The sequence below is a fragment of the Astyanax mexicanus genome, chromosome 18 (assembly GCF_023375975.1).
Source record: "Astyanax mexicanus isolate ESR-SI-001 chromosome 18, AstMex3_surface, whole genome shotgun sequence".
In the NCBI taxonomy this organism is placed as follows: Eukaryota; Metazoa; Chordata; class Actinopteri; order Characiformes; family Acestrorhamphidae; genus Astyanax; species Astyanax mexicanus.
Genome location: NC_064425.1, coordinates 13514720 through 13533777, shown reverse-complemented (window position 1 = coordinate 13533777; position 19058 = coordinate 13514720). Strand labels below are relative to the sequence as shown.

At 35.8% G+C, this 19058-nt stretch overlaps 1 protein-coding gene across 1 annotated transcript; it reads right to left on the bottom strand.

Moving 5' to 3' along the window:
* Nucleotides 1-1081: 1081 nt before the first annotated feature.
* Nucleotides 1082-18815, bottom strand: flot2b (flotillin 2b). Its single transcript, XM_007248649.4, has 11 exons — nucleotides 18580-18815; nucleotides 17515-17596; nucleotides 11509-11599; nucleotides 9783-9906; nucleotides 9546-9664; nucleotides 9225-9338; nucleotides 9015-9134; nucleotides 7621-7835; nucleotides 7283-7466; nucleotides 6283-6432; nucleotides 1082-4518 (listed from the first exon to the last, which is right to left on the bottom strand). Exons 1-11 carry the CDS (start codon nucleotides 18626-18628, stop codon nucleotides 4480-4482), a joined length of 1287 nt encoding a protein of 428 aa, XP_007248711.3. The 5' UTR covers nucleotides 18629-18815; the 3' UTR covers nucleotides 1082-4479.
* Nucleotides 18816-19058: the final 243 nt, after the last annotated feature.

Genomic DNA, 19058 nt, shown 5'->3' with positions numbered 1-19058 from the left:
TTAAGCAATGGTAATATAATAGCAATAATTTTAAACAAGGAAAATAATTAAAATTTTTGCTGCACCATCTTGTAAGTAATTCTCATAGTCCTCTGTTTGGAGTGTTCCTCTGAGAAACCTCAGCTTAAAGGAGCATGTAGCCTCAACACTTTCTTATACCTACCCCTCCAGCCTAACAAGAATTAGGATACCTCTAGGCCTGATTACTCAAAATAGAGGGGTCAAGGGGTGAAATAATTGCTATAAAAGAAACATTCACCACCTTTGGCCAATATAAAATTCTTAATGAGGTTTTGGAGGCTGTAGTGGTGGAAGTGGTGCACTGTTCTACTGTGCAGCAACACCCACACAAATACGACCATTGTCAGAATCAGTGTCATTATAAGACAATCTACATCCTGACAACAAATTTCACAATTGGTCATGGACAAAGGAACATTTAAAAGGTTAAAAGGTTAAATTATCATTTAACATATTTTAAATAATTGATAAAAATGTGATTAGTTTGTAGCATCTGGATTAATTATGTACAAGACGTTTTGTCTTTGCTATAAGCTTGTTTTGGCTCCTGCACTTACACAGATCTCCACATCAAGTGTGCTACATACTTGCACTGACCCACAAGTTAGTTTTTCATGTTTTTATGTTTTTTTTTGCTAAATCTGTTTAACTCGGGTGCATCACATAATCTAACTAATAACTAATTATTAAGAACTGTTTAAGTGTTACAAGAGTGTAAGTGAACATCAAAAAAAAAAAATAATAATTAAATTAAATTATAATTACATTATCTACCTATATAAGGTAATTTATGCTATCCAAAAATTCTACCTAGATTCTGCCAGGGGAGAATATTCAAATATGTCACCTTAATATAGTATATACTATAGTATAAACAAGGTCGCACAACTCATTAAAACCCCATCAGTTATCACTGAAATCACAGAACCTCCTTAGGAAAAACCAAATCCAGGTCAAGTAAAGCTTTAGAGTGATATAATAATAATAAGAGGCAGCTCTCCAGCTATGCTTACTTGATTACCATAATGATTATTATTAAAAACAAAACGCTTCCAGTACATGGCTTCCATGTGTATGTAATATAATAATAGAAAAACATTCATAACAAAAATCGATCAGTTTTTTTCTAAACATGATTCTATTTTTTAATTCCATCAGTTTCTGATAGGCTTTACATGTATTTGCCAGACAGAATCGTATTACAAACAATTGGCATCTGCTGCCTCAAAACTCAAAATGACTGACCGTTAATCGTGTTTTTAAACCATTAACCCCTTAACTGCATGGCTCTGTGTGTGTGTGAGATCAATCCACACTTCAATTCCACATTTCAGGTAGTGTTACAAAAGGTAGTGTTATAATTTTAGTAGTTTAATAATAATAATAATAAGCCAACAGTTGAAGGGGTTAAGAAGGCAAGAGGTAGCGGAGTTTGTTTGGAGTACCATGTTGCTGTGCTCAGTACCCTGGAGTTCTCTCTGAGGGCACGGTGTTAAACGATAGATAGAGCAACAGCCACACTGTATTTTAAAGCTAAAAAAGAAATAAACGTCCTATGTCATATTAACATTAAAACTCCCGTTCAAAATAGTGCATTGGTCCTAAAAATTCACATAATTAAATCTATTCATGTAAAAACAATATTAATAAGTGTTAAGACATGAATCAATGAGCATAAATTATGAGAGAAAAAATAAATAAAAAAACATTTCATGCAGGGACATCTGACCTTGTTTTTGAAAAGTCTGTTTATCTGTTTATCTAGCCAAAAGCAATCATGCAGCACATAAAAGTAGCGTAAACGTGGCTGATCTAAGAGGATGATGGAAATTACCCGTAAGGCGGCAATGCTATCACCAGAGAATTCACTGCCCTCAAATGCTACATGCTAATAAACCCCCTTCAATGCTGATGGCAATTTCCATATTTCCTGAAGAATGGTGAGAGTTGTAAGCGCTATTCGTTTACAACGTCGGCAGCAGACGTTCACCAAACGTGTGTAGTAGTAAATGTAGCATTCGTAACGTAACGTAAAGCTAACTCACAGTTTTAAGAAATAATAAAGTGAATGTAGTGTTATACGCTCATAAAAAAAACAGTGTCAGATTGATAGATGAATAAAAGTTACCAGGAAAATAAAAATGTGGAATGATATGATCTAACTCTTATAGTCTTATAGTCATGCATGTATGACTGTCCTCCTTCTTGGTCCTTGTGTTTTTTTTTCTGTTGGTTGTATCAGATTCAGGTTCTGGACCGATTCTTGTATATTATTATATTCCTGTGCAGTATGGAAAAGGGAATGTATTGGTGGTGGATGGATTAATATTTGGAATTAATGGACGGATGGTTTTTTGGATTTTGCTCTATTTTTCTAAGTTTTCACAAAGTCTCTAGGTCACCTTGTTTTTCCAATATTATTATCTTTAAAGGAGAACTCTGGTGTGAAATGGACTTGTGGTTGCCGTGAAACATGGCAACAAATACAAAATTTTATAGAATAGCTCACCTCACGTTCGCCCCAAAGCATTACCAAATACAGCTTTTCCAAACACAGCTTTAGCCCATGCTCCCAAATCGCTTGCAATGCTAGTGATAGGGGCATACAGTTACCCATGCAAGGTAATCAATATTTTACAAAATTAACAAACTTAAAGTAGCTCCACTCTTCATTGGTAGAATTCATTCTGAGGTTCCTGACATTTAAAAATGAGGCACTAAGAACTTTAAAAGTGCAACAACAGTTTATTAAAAAGGACTGTTTATGCACACAATACCTTGAAGTGAATGAATTCCAGAGGTTGCTAATATCATGCACTTCCACAGAAATAATTTTATTTTATTTTGCAACCTATTCTACCTTTTTTTTTGGGTTCGTCTCTCGAATTAGCGTGACTTGACGTCAGTGCTACTTTGATAACTTTGTTAATGGTGTGAAAACAGTGATTTCTTTGCATGGGTAATGCTATGCCCCTATCACTAGCATTGTAGGCCTGTTAGTTGGGAGCATCAGCTAAAAGCGCTGTATTTGGGAATGCTAGGGAAAAACAGAGGTGGATAATTCGACAAAGGGTTGCCACCAGATTCATTTTACACCAAATTTCTCCTTGTAGTTTCTGCTTTTGGCCTCCAGGACTTATGGGACTTTAGAAAGACGTAAAACATCCAAGGTGATCCAGTAGGGTTTGGGCAAAATGTGGCAGTGATCATAGAAATATCTCTGTCCTCCAAGACGCTGGTATTAGTGCATTGCTCCTCCCAGCTAATCCTTAATATTTTACATATTTTAGGCATCATTGATTATATGCCTCTAGTGCTTTTAGGTGCCTACTGTATGTGGTCCAGGCTTCTGACCCATACAGAAGCGAAGGGTGAAGAGCACCACAAGGCTTTCCCTGGAGGTCTTGGTTCTGAAAGATTCTCTAAGGGCATTTTCACACCTATAGTCTGTTTCTCTGGTCTGGATCAGTTGATATTAAACAAAGTCAAGCAGCTGCAGAGGCAATCAGTGTGAAAACAGTTTAACATGAAGCTGCGGCAGAGGCAGCATTTGTTTATAGCTGTGGTAGTAAATCAGGGTAAACTGCAACTGAACAGCAGTTTAGCTCAAATTAAAATAGTGTACTTAACAGAGGATCACATTCTCGCTAAAAAAGAAGTGAGATTGGGACCAGACTGAGACCACTTCCAGAAGAAGTGCGATTACTGATCGATTTCACACCTGCTGAAATGAACCACATCAAGAGTACAAACCAACCGGAGTCTGATTTAACCGAATAAATAGTGCTGGTGTCAAAACGCCCTTAGCCTTAGCGTTCAGAAATCATTTGTAAAGCAACATACCAGATGTCTCGCAGTTCCTGAAGATTTTTTCGGAGGAGCACACAGATGCTTTACAGATACATTTTTAAATCACTTATTGTTCCTGGCAACCTTTATCCTCCTTAAAAACAGTATTCCAATCTGACACTTTTTTTTTTTTAAAGAGATGAATGTATATACCAGTAGACATAATCAATCATAACATATATATGACTTCAACAATATGAGGATATAGGAATTCTCATGCTTATAAAACACAAACACAATCCAAAAAAGTGCAAAAGAACAGAAATAAAGTAAAGTATTGTACACAGACTGTAGTGTAGTGCCAGTAGTTTCCCAAACACATCATAATCCCCACACACCCATTCACTCATCCACCAAACATACAAACAAACAACCAAAGAAAAACTGAAACATGAACAGTACAGGAGGAGAGGAGCAGCAGTACATGCAAATATTCTGGTCCTATAAAACATTAAGGCACCAGAGGTATAAAAATCCACTTGTTTTCTTTTTAACTTAAGAGTTTTGTTTTCTTTTACTTTTTTTAAATAACTTCAAGTGTTCTGAAGGCATTCTTAGTGAGTGCATAAACCCATAAACCATACCGACGAGGACAGGAACTGATTTGTCTCAAGCTTCCGCGTTGGTCATCTTCTGTAGCAGAGGGATCTGTTAAAAGGTGAAACAGTTTCAATTCAGATTCATTTATATGCAGTCTTTGGTCCATCAGAGCTCCACAATGCTCTTAATCTTAATCCTCTGAATTTAAAAAAAGACCTGTAGGGTTTGTAGGGTTATTAGACACGACAGAGTGCTGCAATTAAAAGGCTAAAATGAGCAGTGCTGAAATCAAAGAGCTGCAGTGTGAATGATGGTTTTTCTTTTACACGGGAGTTTAAACACGATTTCATCATTCGTTTCACCTCCCCCGTGGTATACGCCTCTTTTTATGTCCGTTTCATCATTTCTCACACATGCAGAGCTCACTGAAAGACGTGGGAGCAAATGAAAGAGCCAAAACTTTAAATCAATACTGCACTTGTGTTTGCAGATATATGGCAGGCTGCTGGCTTGTCCAGAAATGCACGTGAAAAGCATGTCTTTAGTGGTGGCTCAAAGCATGAATTACACAGCCTGACTGTAGAGGAAGCTTAAAACAATCCTAATGTTGGATATTCAGCATAACCCGAGTTTTGTCGATCTAATTTACTGTTTTAGAACTCCACCATTTTCCATATGCTTCTTTTACTTTCAGTGATAATTCTGTGATTCTTGGCTTGTCCAGAAATGCATGTGAAAAGCATGTCTTAAGTAGTGGTCTCAAAGAGTGAATTACACAGCCTGACTGTAGGGAAAGCTAAAAAAACAATCCTAAATGTTAGTATAAACACTGTAATATGACTTAAAATACATTAGTTATTACTCTGTCTTTTCACTTATTCAGTGTAACCCGTGTTGTATTGGAATCATTTACTGTTAAATAACTCCACCCCTTTCCACATGCTTATTTTACTTTCAGTAATGGTGATGGTTGTGTATCTCTTGGCTTGTCCAGAAATGCCTGTGAAAAGCATGTCTTTAGTGGTGGCTCGAAGCACAAATTAAACAGCCTGACTGTAGGGGGAGCTTAAAACAATATTAATAATAGCATAAACACTGTAATATGACTTAAAATACATAGATCATTATTTGGTATAAATTAGTAAGTCTTTTATCGTATACAGCAGAAGAACAAAGCACCTTTTTGCCATTTTAGGCTAATTTTGTTTTTTAAGAAATAATATTAGCTGTCTCCCTAATAGACACTGTTCAAATATCATTGATATTTTTATTAAATTAAGAGAACACATTATAATGCACATTTTCTCTTAATCTTTTTAATCTGTTATTAATCCTGATATTTTGATTTTTTTCTGCTGCTATTTGTGAAACAAATGCATAAATAAATAGTTAAATAAGTTAAATTACTTTAAATAAACTAAAATCAAACTTACATTTTTTTAGTTAATTAAATCACATCAACAGTACATGATTAAACATTGATTAGATTTTATACATTTTTATAACACAATAACTTGAAAAAGACACAGAAACAACTCTTTAACTATGAAATGTATAAATATATATATTTTTAGAGAAATTACAGATGAAGACAGAAAGCAGTTAGTGCTGTTTCCTACACCTTCAAAAGACTTGGAAACTGGTGAAAACTGGTACAGGAAAATTCAAGTCTGGCTGACCAACATGGCAACAGATTTAGCCTTTAGCTCAGATTAACATGATTGAACTAAGTCTCCGTTTCAGCAGTGAAGAGAAGGATTAGATGTCTGACAGGTGAAGTGCTTTAATAAAGATAACTACTAACAATAGAGGTGTTCTAAAATGAATTAAATAAAAGTTGTATTTTTTTTTTACAGATTAATCCATGCTTACCTTTGTGAGATCCACGCCTGTGAGAGCGTTGACAGACACCGGTAATTCAGCCAGCAGACGGTTCACCTCACCCGTCACTCGGCTACCCTCTCCACTCAGAATCACAATCTCATTGGTCCTGGCCAGAGGAGCAGACACCTTTGCAGCAATCTACAAATAAGCACAGAGACCACAGATCAGAACTTCCCTTTCGAAAAAGTATATTTCTATATTCAATTATGAGAAGTGTACCTAAATTATATGCAGAATAAATAAAACATACTTTTTCTCCTCATAATAACATTTTTACCTAATGAATCAGTATTTCAGTATACATTATTTGGCTGTGCAAATCTTGAACTGTCAGTCATGTATTTAGTACAAATATATACTTAGTATTAATTTACTAAACTGTGCTTTGTTATGATAAAACTGTTATTTTACTGGACCACACAATGCCTCTCTATATTTAACTTTAACTGCAAAAAATGTGCTTCAGTGAAATTGATTTATTATTATTAATACATTAATTCATTTATACAATAATTTTGTGATTATCATATAAATGAAAACTGTGCTGATGAATGTGTTGAATGTGTTAAAACTATAAAACTTTAGTTTTAGTGTAGGTAAAAGAACTTTAACAGCTAATGCTTGCAGCAATTTAATATCTTGCTTTTGTTTTTACCAGTATATATATGTCACTTCTAAATACGAATGTAATTAGATGTGTTAAATCTATATTTTAATCACACCTTTAATATGTTTTTAATGTTCAGTTGAACAGCTCACACAAACATACTTGAACTGTATTAATTTGTGGTCGAAATAACATGTGACTAGTATACTAGCCTATATACTAGTATATCAATTTAGAGCAAATTTATATGATTTTAATTACAAAAAATTATTAATTACATACAAAATAACATAACTTAAGTATAAACCTATTTCAGCATAATTTAAGTATATATATATATTCAGTACAGTATCTGCTGAAGCTCCAGCACTGTTCCTTCACCTTTGGCAGCGCTTCCAGTACCAGCGCAGTCTTGGCAGCCTCTCCGTACTGCTGGTAGGCATCGGCCTTCAGCCTCATCTTCTCTGCCTCGGCCTTGCCCACCGCCTCAATAGACTTAGCCTCCGCCTCGCCGATCTTCCGGATCTTCTCCGCTTCGGCCTGTGCGGTCAGCACCTTCTTTATCCTTAGAAACGGAGAAAGCATTTCATCATTTACTTCAAATCAATAAATAGTTGCTGTGGGCCAATCTGGAAAACACACACACATAAAACACATAAAGAAGAACGTTTTCTGGAGGTGGGAGCTCAAAGAATCGTTTTCAGTCAAGAAGAACATACTTCTGGCCCTCAGCCAGCTGCAGCATCTTGTACGCCTCGGCCTCGGCGGGCCGCTTGACTATAGCGATCAGCTCCTTCTCCGTCCTATTGATTTCCTTATCCTCGATGACGATTTGCTTCTTCCTCTGCACCACTTCAATCTCAATCTCCTCCAGACGGATCTTCTGCTGCTCCTTAGCTGCTTGTAGCTCGTACGCCAGCTGAGCCTCCGCTTTCTGCAAGGAGAGCAAATCAACGGGTTATCAGATCAGTGGAATAGATCTATATGTTTCTTGCATTTATGGAATTTGTTAAAGCCTCTGGAAAACTACATATGAGTTTTCTTTCTACAGGTCCATCTAAAAAAAATTTATATCATTGAAAAGTAACTTTATTTCAGTAATTCAGTTCAAAATTCATTTCAATCTCATATTATATAGATGTATTAACCACAGAACAATCTATTTTAAGGGTTTATTTCTTTTATTGTTGATGACTGTGGTTTACAGCCAATTAAAACAAAAGCAAAAGTCAGTATCTCAGAAAAATAGAACATTATTTAACACCAATTAGTACTTTTGGCAGTGTGGGCAGTAGGGCTGCAACGATTAGCCGCTATAATCGACAATGTCGATCACTTAAATTTGTCGACTACAAATTTCATTGTTGACTAATCGTTATTTTGTAACAGTACCACAAAATGCTGGGGACAGATGCGCAAGTGGAGATGGGTAAACAGTTTACTCACACAGTTTATACTCCGAAAGTTCCCAAACACAACAGATTACATATTTAATCACTAAATATCAGTACTTTTCGTGTTTAAACAACATTCAGACATTTAAATGTTTTTAAATCTCATGTTCTGCTATTTCCAATGTTTTTTAAGATATAGGAAATGGCAGAAATAATCGTTGACTAATCGACTAATCTGAAAAATAATCATCAGATTAGTGGACTACTAAAATAATCAATAGTTGCAGCCCTAGTGGGCAGTGTGCCAAGTCCTGCTGAAAAATGAAATACTCATTTCCAAGTTGTCAGCAGGGGAGGAAGCATGAAGTGAATTTGGTTACAACTTACAAAAAAAGGTATTGAAAAAAGTGTCAATTGGGTATTGGTATTAAATTCAAAGTATTGTATCGATATCTAATTTTTTAAGAGATAACCAGCCCTAGTTGTGCTGTATTTAAAACATGCAAAATCCAACAAGGAGGTTCTGCAGTTTGATTGGCTTAAATACTGTATTCGTTTATAAAGATTTAAAGGAAGTTTGTGAAAAATAAATTATTTTTTTTTCTTATTCGTATTTTTGAAATCCTAAAAAAAAAAAAAAAAAAAGGTTCAGCTGTATTTCCCCCATTTCATTTACACAAAACACACTACAGGGAAGAAGCAAAAGGACTGAACCAGACCTTGCTGTTGACTTCCTGGTTGAAGGCAGCTTTCTGGAGATCCAGCTCCCGTTTAGAGTTGGCCATTTTGGTGTCAGCCAAGAACGTGACATCCATCATTTCCTTCTTGCACTCCGCTTCCTGAGAAGAGTAAATGGAAAAGCTTCCAAGTTAATGAACGCTGTACTCTAATGGTGAAAGAGCTGCAGCTCAGCTTACTTAGCAGCTTACTTTTATCCCAGCATCCCGTTCTGCCTCGGCCACGCCGATGTCTGCGTCCCTCTGCACCGCGGCCGTCTGCGTCTTCCCCAGAGAGCTCAGATAGTCCAGCTTATCATAAACATCCTGCAACAACAAAACAGCACTCGTCAATGCTTTCTCAATGTTCTGCGCTGATTTACGTCACTTCATTTTACATTTTGCTCATTTTTCTGCCACTATAATCAGACAGAAATCAATAAAAGGCAAACAGTGGAGAAAGAGAGACAGGAAAACCGCGCTGGACACAGTGGTTTATGATTGAGCTCAACAGGACCAAATGGAAGTGCTCACTTTAATAGTGAAGCTGAGGATTTCGATGCCCATGCGGCCGACGTCGGGGGCGGCCACCTCACGCACCAACTGGGCAAACTTATCCCGGTCCTGGTAGATCTGCTCCACTGTCAGAGTACCTGTGAAATATTGAGGAAAAACAACCTGGTAAGTCCTTCTGCATCTTAGACATCAAAATATGAAGTAAAAAAATGACACTACATGATAATTTCTCCTTTTTTTATTTCATAATTTTACCTAAAATGGAGCGCAAATGGCCTTCCAAGGTTTGCAGCACCACACCTTTGATTTCCATAACAGATTTACCCAAAAACTGCTCACAAGCGATCGCCAGCAGGTCCTTGTCAGTCATAACCTTCACCTATTGGAAGTTTGGGGAGCAGTATTAAAACTGTGTTGAAAAAAAACATTTAAAAATCATACATACACACAAAAAATTAATATACACAGCCTGGACAAACAAATGTTAGCACCTGGATTTAATGAAGCAAACAGGTAAAAGTCTCCTATTGGATAATAATTACTGCATGGGTGATTAATATGTTTCAGCTGGCAAGTTACATTACCCTTACTGATGCAGGGACTAGCTTCTAGAGCTGAGTATAGAAATTTTATACAAAAAAAGGCACAGACCAAAATATCTTGGTACTACAAAGTACCGAAAAGTCTAATTAATTTGTGCCGTCTCTCCTTCTCTTTCTCTCTCTCTCTCTCGCACTCACTTGTGCAGTCTCTCTCTCTCTCTCTCTCTACTGAGATGTTATAATAAAGTAAAAAGGACCTAAACCTCACTACACTATTTATTACTGTCCCCTCACAATAACAGAATACCAGCATTTAAAAAAAATGAATCATGATTTTAATACATTTTTAAGTGACTGACACCACTAATATAAATATAAATGCCAGTATGGTAGCCTCTTTGAGATTACTTACTCATGTCAGCTATTAAATAAATATGTTGTGTGGAAACAATGATCACTTTTTGTATTTTTTGCAATTTAGAAAAAGGTATTGTTTGAGTATCGGTATCCAATTGAAGATACCATACTTTTTTTTTTTTTAAAGATACCCAACCCTTATAGCTTCTCATTAGTTAAACAACCATGTAAAAAGACTCTTTATCCTGTGGTCGTGTAAAATATGTAAGTTAATGCATTTCAAAAGCATGAATCAAGCTGAGAAAACATCTAGGAGGATAAGATTGTAGCTGAAACAACTAAAAACAGGTTGAGAACTGTCCAACGCATTATTAAACAGTGGATATAGACAGTGAATAAAAAGGATCATCTTCAAAGAAAAATGTGGTCAGGAAAAAATTCTGAGGGATCGTGTTCAGTGATCACAATCACTTACATGTTAGAACCTAGTTGGCAACTATTTAAATAATAGATTATAATTTATTTTAATTTATATTAATCTATAAGTATCAATCAATTAGTTGTCGTAGCCCAAGTTGCCTCTCAAATCAGGACATGCATGCGGCCTCCAGACTTATTGCCATTTGAGCTTTTATTGGACCAGCAGAAAAGACAGCTATGCCAACCTACGAGTGTAGAGCAGGATCTACAGGCCCAGCTGTAGCAACGACTGTGGGCAAAAGTTCTATACAATGTCATACGATGTCTGCACACCTCCATATCCAATTGTCTCAATCTTATCTTGTATCCAAGATAGAGGATCCAACTGGGTCCAAACTAAAGACTCTTGTAATTTGTACAGTTTTCCCCAATAAACTCTAATATCCTTGTATTCATTTACATTCATCATCACATTCACACATATAAAGTTTTAACATTTGAATGAATGAACAGGAATGCTCCAAAATAACTTTCAGAGATTCAAAAGTTGTGTGTGCTAGCAAAGATATATGGGAAATAAATACCATGTCTTAAATGTGTTCATATCACATGAATGTGTTTAGTAATGTAAATGTAAATCACTGGTATAAAACACGGTTTACCTGAGCGACCCCTGTGACTGTAATGGCCACTCCTTCAGCCGTTTCCACACTTTCACATTTGGGTTGTAGAGTCATAATCTCAAGTGTAATTCTGCAGGAGAAAGAGACAGTTTAATGGAAAATATCGGTTATTACAATCATTAAAACAGAGAATAAATGCAACAATTAAAAAAGAATTAATGTTTTGTGTAGGATTATTAGTATGGTTTCCTGAGGTATGTAATAATACAAGCTGCGATATTCTAATTAAAAGCATGTTCTCCCCACTATAACAATCATGCTTTTGCCATTAAATGTTTATTGTTTTGTTAATGTTCCTTGTTTTAACCTGATTAAATACATACTTGATTTTAATTTCAATTTTCATTTATTTCAGTCCCTTTAAGTTGTGAATGCTCGGCTGCATTTGTACACAATGTATTACTGAGTGAAAATAAAGATTGATTGCCTGATGTTCCCAGCAGAGTGCTTTAAATCTATAAAGCCTAAATGTAATTTAATAATAAATAATTATGACATTAAAGCTTACCATGTTACACAGTTAAAGGGGTGGAGGCACATAAGCAGATCTGACACTATACTGCCTGGATTCAGAGGCTGAACTGCAAAAAACCCACTGGCAAAAATTAGACAGCAAATTGGGGAGTATATGCTTATATAAAAAAGGAACTGAACCCTAAACCATATATATATATATATATATATATATATATATATATATATATATATATATATATATATATATATATATATATATATATATATATATATATATTTCATTAATAGCTAAAATGTGTTCTTCGGAAGTAATAAAACATACCAGTCCTGCTTAAAATCTTTATAAACCTTTCCTAAGCTTTAAAAACTCTTTTATTGTGGAAATGATGTTTCTGTGTACTTTGGCACGTGGACACTCACAATGTGCAAATCAATCAATTAATCAATAATACCATCTGTGTCTCACCGCTATAAGAGGCACACTGCTCAGCTCTCCCTTCTGGTCCCTATCACCCAGTGCTCCTCCCAAACTACTCCTATATTTTTTTTTAAGAAGTTTGCAAAATTGAGCCGAGGGAGGAATCAGTTACAGCAAAGTGTGTTCTTATTAAGGCATTTTTGTCTGTGCAAACCTCTGCTAGTAGGCCATTGGCCAAAAACTGTTATTTTTCTGTTTCGCAAAATAAAAAAAATGCTTTAAATATGTATGTATATCAACAAACTTATTTTCGATAATGATAAATGTAACCATGAATTAAGCCATCTACCCAAAAAAAGCCTGACAGTGAATGTCCGGCCATCTGTTCGTGACCTCAAGCTGGAACAAACTTGGGTTTTGCAACAGGACAATGATCCAAAACACATGAGCAAGTCCACCTCCAAATGACTGCAGTTAATTGCAGTTGTTGCTGATATAAGGGTGGAACAACCAGTTATTAGGTTTAGGGGGCAAACACTTTTTCACACAGAGCCATATAGGTTTGGATTTTTTTTCTCCCTTAATAAAGAACACCTTTATTAAAACTGCATTTTGTGTTTATTTGTGTTCTCTCACTAATATTGTTTTTTTTTGTTTGATGATCCAAAACATTTAAGAGTGATAAACATGCAAAAAAAACAAAAAAAAAAAAACAAGAAATCATGACGGAGACAAACACTTTTTCACACCACTGTATCTACTTGTGTATATTGAGAACACAATAAGGGTTATTCATGCCAATCTGCTAAAGCATTTGGGATGGGAGTTTGTATTGGGTGTATGAAAAACCACAGCTCTTTTTACAAGATGTGCTAATGGTCTGTCCTAACCACTTAGTGAGGCCATTTGCCTTGATGCACTAAAACACCCATGTTTACGCACTGAGAAACAAGATTCTTGTAATTGTTTTCAAGGTTTGTATCTTTGTTACACTCTATACAGTTGGTCCGGTTAGTTTTGGTTGCAATTTTCCCCTCAAACCTATCCAGGCCTGGAACCTGATTAAAAAAATATTATTAATAAAAATAATCTTAACAGACAACCTGGAACACATTCTTTATTGTTATTATTATTTTTTTTTACTGCATTGCTGAAGTATCGCATCGGGATTCGGTATCGGCAGACACTCAAAATAGAATGTTATCAGGACGTCCCTAAACACGCCTTTTAGAAGGGATCACAGCTTGTAAACACTTTGCTTTCATTCTTGTTTGTCAAAAAACTAGTTCTAGTTCTGTAAGATTTCCTGAAGGTTACATTAGTGCAGATTAGTGCTGTACGATATGATGATAAATATCGTGGGGATGATAGAAAAGTGTCTATCTAAAGTGTTACATACCTTCTATCATCCCTTTTTACAGTAATTTCATCAATTATTCATACAAATATATAAAGTAGGCTACGATAAAATGTATTGGCGTGGTCACTTTGCATAAACACGTTTTATATAAGTGATAATAAAGTAATCTTCGCAAAAAAAACTTCATAATGTGGTTTGCGACATGACACTGCTTATTATTAAGTTATTTGACGGACACGCCGGTTTGCGACATGCTTTACGTTATTAAACTCATGAGAGCTGAACAATGGAGATGCATTGTTCTTTTGAAAAGATTAGCTACTGCATCTACCTCATCTGTTTTCATTTAATACATATATATATTGCTGCACTAAAATGTAGTAATTCTCATTTGTGAAAGTTTGGTTTAATGTCACTTTGAAATAAAGTTGAAAAAAAGTAAGCAATGATATTATTTTGTCATATTTTATGAAGAATAACTGAAAACATACTCAAATGTGGTACATCATGATATATATCGTTATCATGATAGAAAAAATTCCATATCATGATATATGATTTTTTCCATATCGCCCAGCACTAGTGCAGATGTTGTTGCACAGTAAAATAGTGCACCAGCATTCCACAGTCTGATTAATCTAAAGTCTTTTCCAATCAAATTGGAGATTTTGATTAGCTTTTCCGTCTTATCTCATGAGAAGTTCTTTAAAAGCGTTTTCTTCAACTTAACCTCCATTGTTTCCATTTACAGTCTGTTTTGTTCCTCAGTTTGTTTATGGAAGGATACCTGCAGATGTTTTGCTATCTATTTGTAGCAATCTGCTTTATGTTCCGCATAGGGTTAATATACTTTATATATATATGAGAGATTTTCAATTACAATTTTTTGTTTTTATAAAACTAACATAATTTTAATAAGAGGGGGCAGAATACAGTATTTCCCGAACACTTTGCCTGCTACTTTAACTAACGTTAGTAATGTTAATGAAGGGGTTAACTCATGCTATCTGCAGTAGTTTAACCATTACAGGTAATATAGAAGTCAGTGTTTATACTGTGCAGTAAGCAGAACTGTCGTTATTTCAGCCGAGTGATGACAGTCGACCTCAGCGTCCTGTAATTGGTCCAAAAATCTGAACCACAAGTTAATCACAACATCTGTGTCTACATGAATTTAGCATTGTGTAATCACTGGCTAGGACAGGAATTGTCAGCTTGGTTATCAGCATGTTATCCCTCTTCTGCTATGTTAGGCATTTCTGTACGTGCCACACCTCACACACTGCCTGAATCCTGATTTACACATCCGCCACCAGCATGACATCCCAGAAAGGCATAAATAAATCAACTTCCTATCAGCATGGTGTTGCGTGCAATGATGGAATGAATCTACAGTGTATCAGGGGATTTAGAAGCAGCAAGCGTCACATTCATGCTATTAAATCAGACAACTGTTGATCTATATTGAAACCTTTTATACCTTTTAACCTTACTTTTACACATTACAGAATCAGTTTCATAGTCAATAAACAAAGATTACTACAGTTTACAGCATTAAAATGCTAAAAATAAATATTCTGTGAGTACTCCACGAGCATGTTTTAATACACTCTCTTACACACTCACATACTCTCTCACTATTACTCTCTTACATACACACTCTTACACTCACTCTCCCTCACACTATTACACACTCTTACACTCACACACTCGCTCACATACTATTACACTCTTACACTTACACAGTCTCACACACTATTACACTCTCACACACTTTCTCTCACACACTTTCTTACTATTACTCTCACATACACTCTTACACTCAAACTCTCCCTCACTCTTTCACACTATTACACTCTCACACACTCGCTCACATACTATTACACTCTTACACTTACACAGTCTCACACACTATTACACTCTCACACACACTCTTACACTCACTCTCCCTCACACTATTACACTCTTACACTTACACTTTCTCACACACTCTCTCACTATTACTCTCTTACATACACACTCTTACACTTACACTCTCCCAATCTCTCACACTACTGCACTCATAAACACACTATTACAGTCTCACACACTCTCTCACATACACACACTCTCTTACACTATTACACTCACACACTCTCTCACTAATACTCCTACACAGTCTCACACACTTTCTCACACACTCTTCACTCTCACACTCTAACAAAAAATCTAAACATCTGTGAGTCACTGTATGCTTGTTAGTCTTGAGATTCCAACCTTTGCTGCTGTAAAAACAGCTGGAATGTCACTGACTGGATTGACTCATGGTGCAACAAACGTCATCATAGATCACTGAAAGAAACCTATAATGCACAAGTACTGAAAGGAATTTCACAAAACAAGATTTCTCAGTTAGCCTGACAAGAAGTGGAGGCATGGGTCATGACATTAAAGCTGTCATTAAAGTAAGAAGGCCTTACCAAAAAACATCTGCAAAGAGAGATAGATCTAGTACTGAGCACGGGCTTCTGCACTCGTAATGAACCTATTTGCATACAACTATCTAGATTCTAGAATTGATGCACTGAAATAAAACATTTATGCTGAAACTAAATCAAAAGTCTGAATAATACACATCAAAGTTTTTTATTATTTATTTGATTATATGGCCAGTTAATGTCTATTTTATATATATTTTATATATATTATATATATATTATATTATAACTATTGTTACATAGCTGTAACAAGCCAATTAAGCTCTACATTATTGGCAAGTCAAAGGGCTTTTCCACACCTATGGTTCATTTAATCTCGTTTGAATCATTTAACAAGTTCAGAGTGTCTTTCCACTTGGCTTGTTTTTACTCATGGAAAAAAATAATTCTGAGGTGGGAGCAAGAAAACAGACAAGAAGAAAGTCTTGCGTACCAGGCTAACATGTATTAAAGTGCAATTTTACATGGAGCAATGGCAGACATGGCATTAGTTCATAGCTGCATTAATAATGCAGGTAATAAATCAGGTAAAACTGAACCTAAACAGCAGTTTAACTCAAACTTGCAAAATACAGCGAAGTACAGTTGCGTCAGTTTGAGGTCAGCTCATGTTGTGACCCCAAAAATTAAATAAATAAATAAAATCCCTTTAGAGTTTGTTTGGGGCCGGACTGGGGCCGGACTGAGGCCACATTCTGTGGCTACAGTATTTGCAATGCTATGAGATTTTGAAGGTTTTGTTCCACTAGCAGGGACTACATGTAATGTAGTAAACAGGGGATTTGTTTGATGTAGACATGAGCTTGTTTGGTGTAGACACAGTGCAGTTTGACCTGAATTTTTTATGTCCAATATATGTGGCTTTATCCAAAGATAAAAAAAAAGTTATAAAAGTAATAAAAGTAATAAAAAGTCATCAGAATGTGTTATTTTAAAATATAAATATATTAGATCTATTATGTTGCAATTACATTTTAAATAGGAAATCCGATTTTATCTTACTGAAAATAACCCACCCAACTCTACTGCCCAGACAATGACATTTTTTATTTTTCATGTTGGTAAACCTATAATATTCTAGTGTAGAAATCAAGCACCTTTACTTGAGCACTTAAGCATCAGTCAACATCATGTTCAAACTCAAAAAAGCTGATTCCTACAGAATCATTTCTGGATTTGGTGGAGATTAGCAGATTTCCTGGATACTTTTCTGGATAAATTAAAAACAACATTAATAACAGAGAGAGAATTACCTTTGTGTGTCTGTCAGGCACCACCACGCCCAGGCCCAGCCGCCCACCACGTAGATCTTCTCATCTGACCCAGTACAGCCACCTGAGGAAACAACCACAATCATACTGGATCATACCTTACTTCTTATATATATATATAAACCAACACATATAATCTGTCCCTTTTGGTGACCAAGTGTAGCATGAACTAAGTAAGCAGTCCTTAACCATGCAGAAAAAAATTATATAAATCACTACTGCACTATGTACTATGCATGAAAGAGTTTTTGAGATTTTTAATATTCTGCCACTCCTGGTGCATTTTGTTCAAAACATGATAAATGCTGTGCATTATAAGATTACATTTAACATATTGTAAAATTATATTTAGTCATATCACCCAGGTTTATCAGTGTGTGATTATGTGCAGTAGGTTAATGCTTTTAAGTTGTTCATACAGATATCAGAATTATACTGTATCGACCAAAATTAAGAAATATATCATAGTTTTAATTTTGCCCATTTTGTCCAGCTCTACTATATCATGATAACTCATGATTATATTGTCTATGATATGATTTGGCACAACCCTAATCGAGATATCGAGATACCGAGTTATTTAATCATATCACTCAGCCCTAATCTAGCTAGCTACATAGGTTACAGTATTTTTGAGGCAGCTATCCTCATAAATAGCTATATAGCTATGTGATGTGAGAAGACTGAATAAACCAATTTTAGAATTTGAACAATATTAAGAATATGCAGGATATAAACAGGGAGTCTGTGTGTGAATTAGTTAAAGTCGCTAATTAGCTAACTAGTTTTAGCTTAGCTCCCGTTAGAATACATGGGCTCCGTTTAAAAACAGCTAAACGCTAGTTAGCTTAGCTACTCAGCCCCACCTCGCCTCCTCAAAATTACCTGCTACTTAAATAATAACGCCTGCAAATCTACTAACTACTGAGTTATACAATCGGAAATGACACTGACAGGCATTATCTAAAGGTTTATAACGCTGTAATTCAGCTAAGTTAGCTGGACGAGCAAATGAAGTCAATAGCTTTAGCTAGCATGCTAGCATACCTGATACAACCAGGGCTTCATTCGGTCCAACCGTCAAACAGCTGCCCATACTCGCATATGTGATTTTCTGGTAAATAACTCTCAGTGCGGAGGAGCGAGCGGGCGGGTCTGCGGACTGTAAACGCGGTTTATCGCCTCGGTTCTGTAGTAAACAGCGGTAGTTTGTTTGGTATCCTCTCCAGCGTCTGCCTCCGCCCCACTGAGGAAACGATCAGCATCATCGGAGTTTGTCAACACGGCTGGTCCAGCCCCCCGCCCCTCTCTCCAAGAAGGGTGTCAACCACAGACTGTATACTAGTGCATCTCAAAAACCTCATATATTATATAGATGTATTACACACAGAGTGATCTGTTTTAAAAAAAATCAGTGTCTCAGAAAATTATATAAAATATATTTTGTATAAGACCAATTGGTGGAGATGGAGATGCTGATTTAATTTTTTAGCAGGACTTGGCACACTGCCCACACTGCCAAAAAT

What these genes read in the sequence shown, in the direction of transcription:
- flot2b (XM_007248649.4), bottom strand. Translation starts at nt 18,628, where the DNA reads ATGGGCAGCTGTTTGACGGTTGGACCGAATGAAGCCCTGGTTGTATCA. An exon ending in CCATTTGCGCTCCATTTTAG is followed by an intron (nt 9,665 to 9,782) that starts GTAAAATTATGA and finishes AATATTTCACAG; the next exon opens with GTACTCTGACAGTGGAGCAG. An exon ending in TCCTCAGCTTCACTATTAAA is followed by an intron (nt 9,339 to 9,545) that starts GTGAGCACTTCC and finishes TTGTTGTTGCAG; the next exon opens with GATGTTTATGATAAGCTGGA.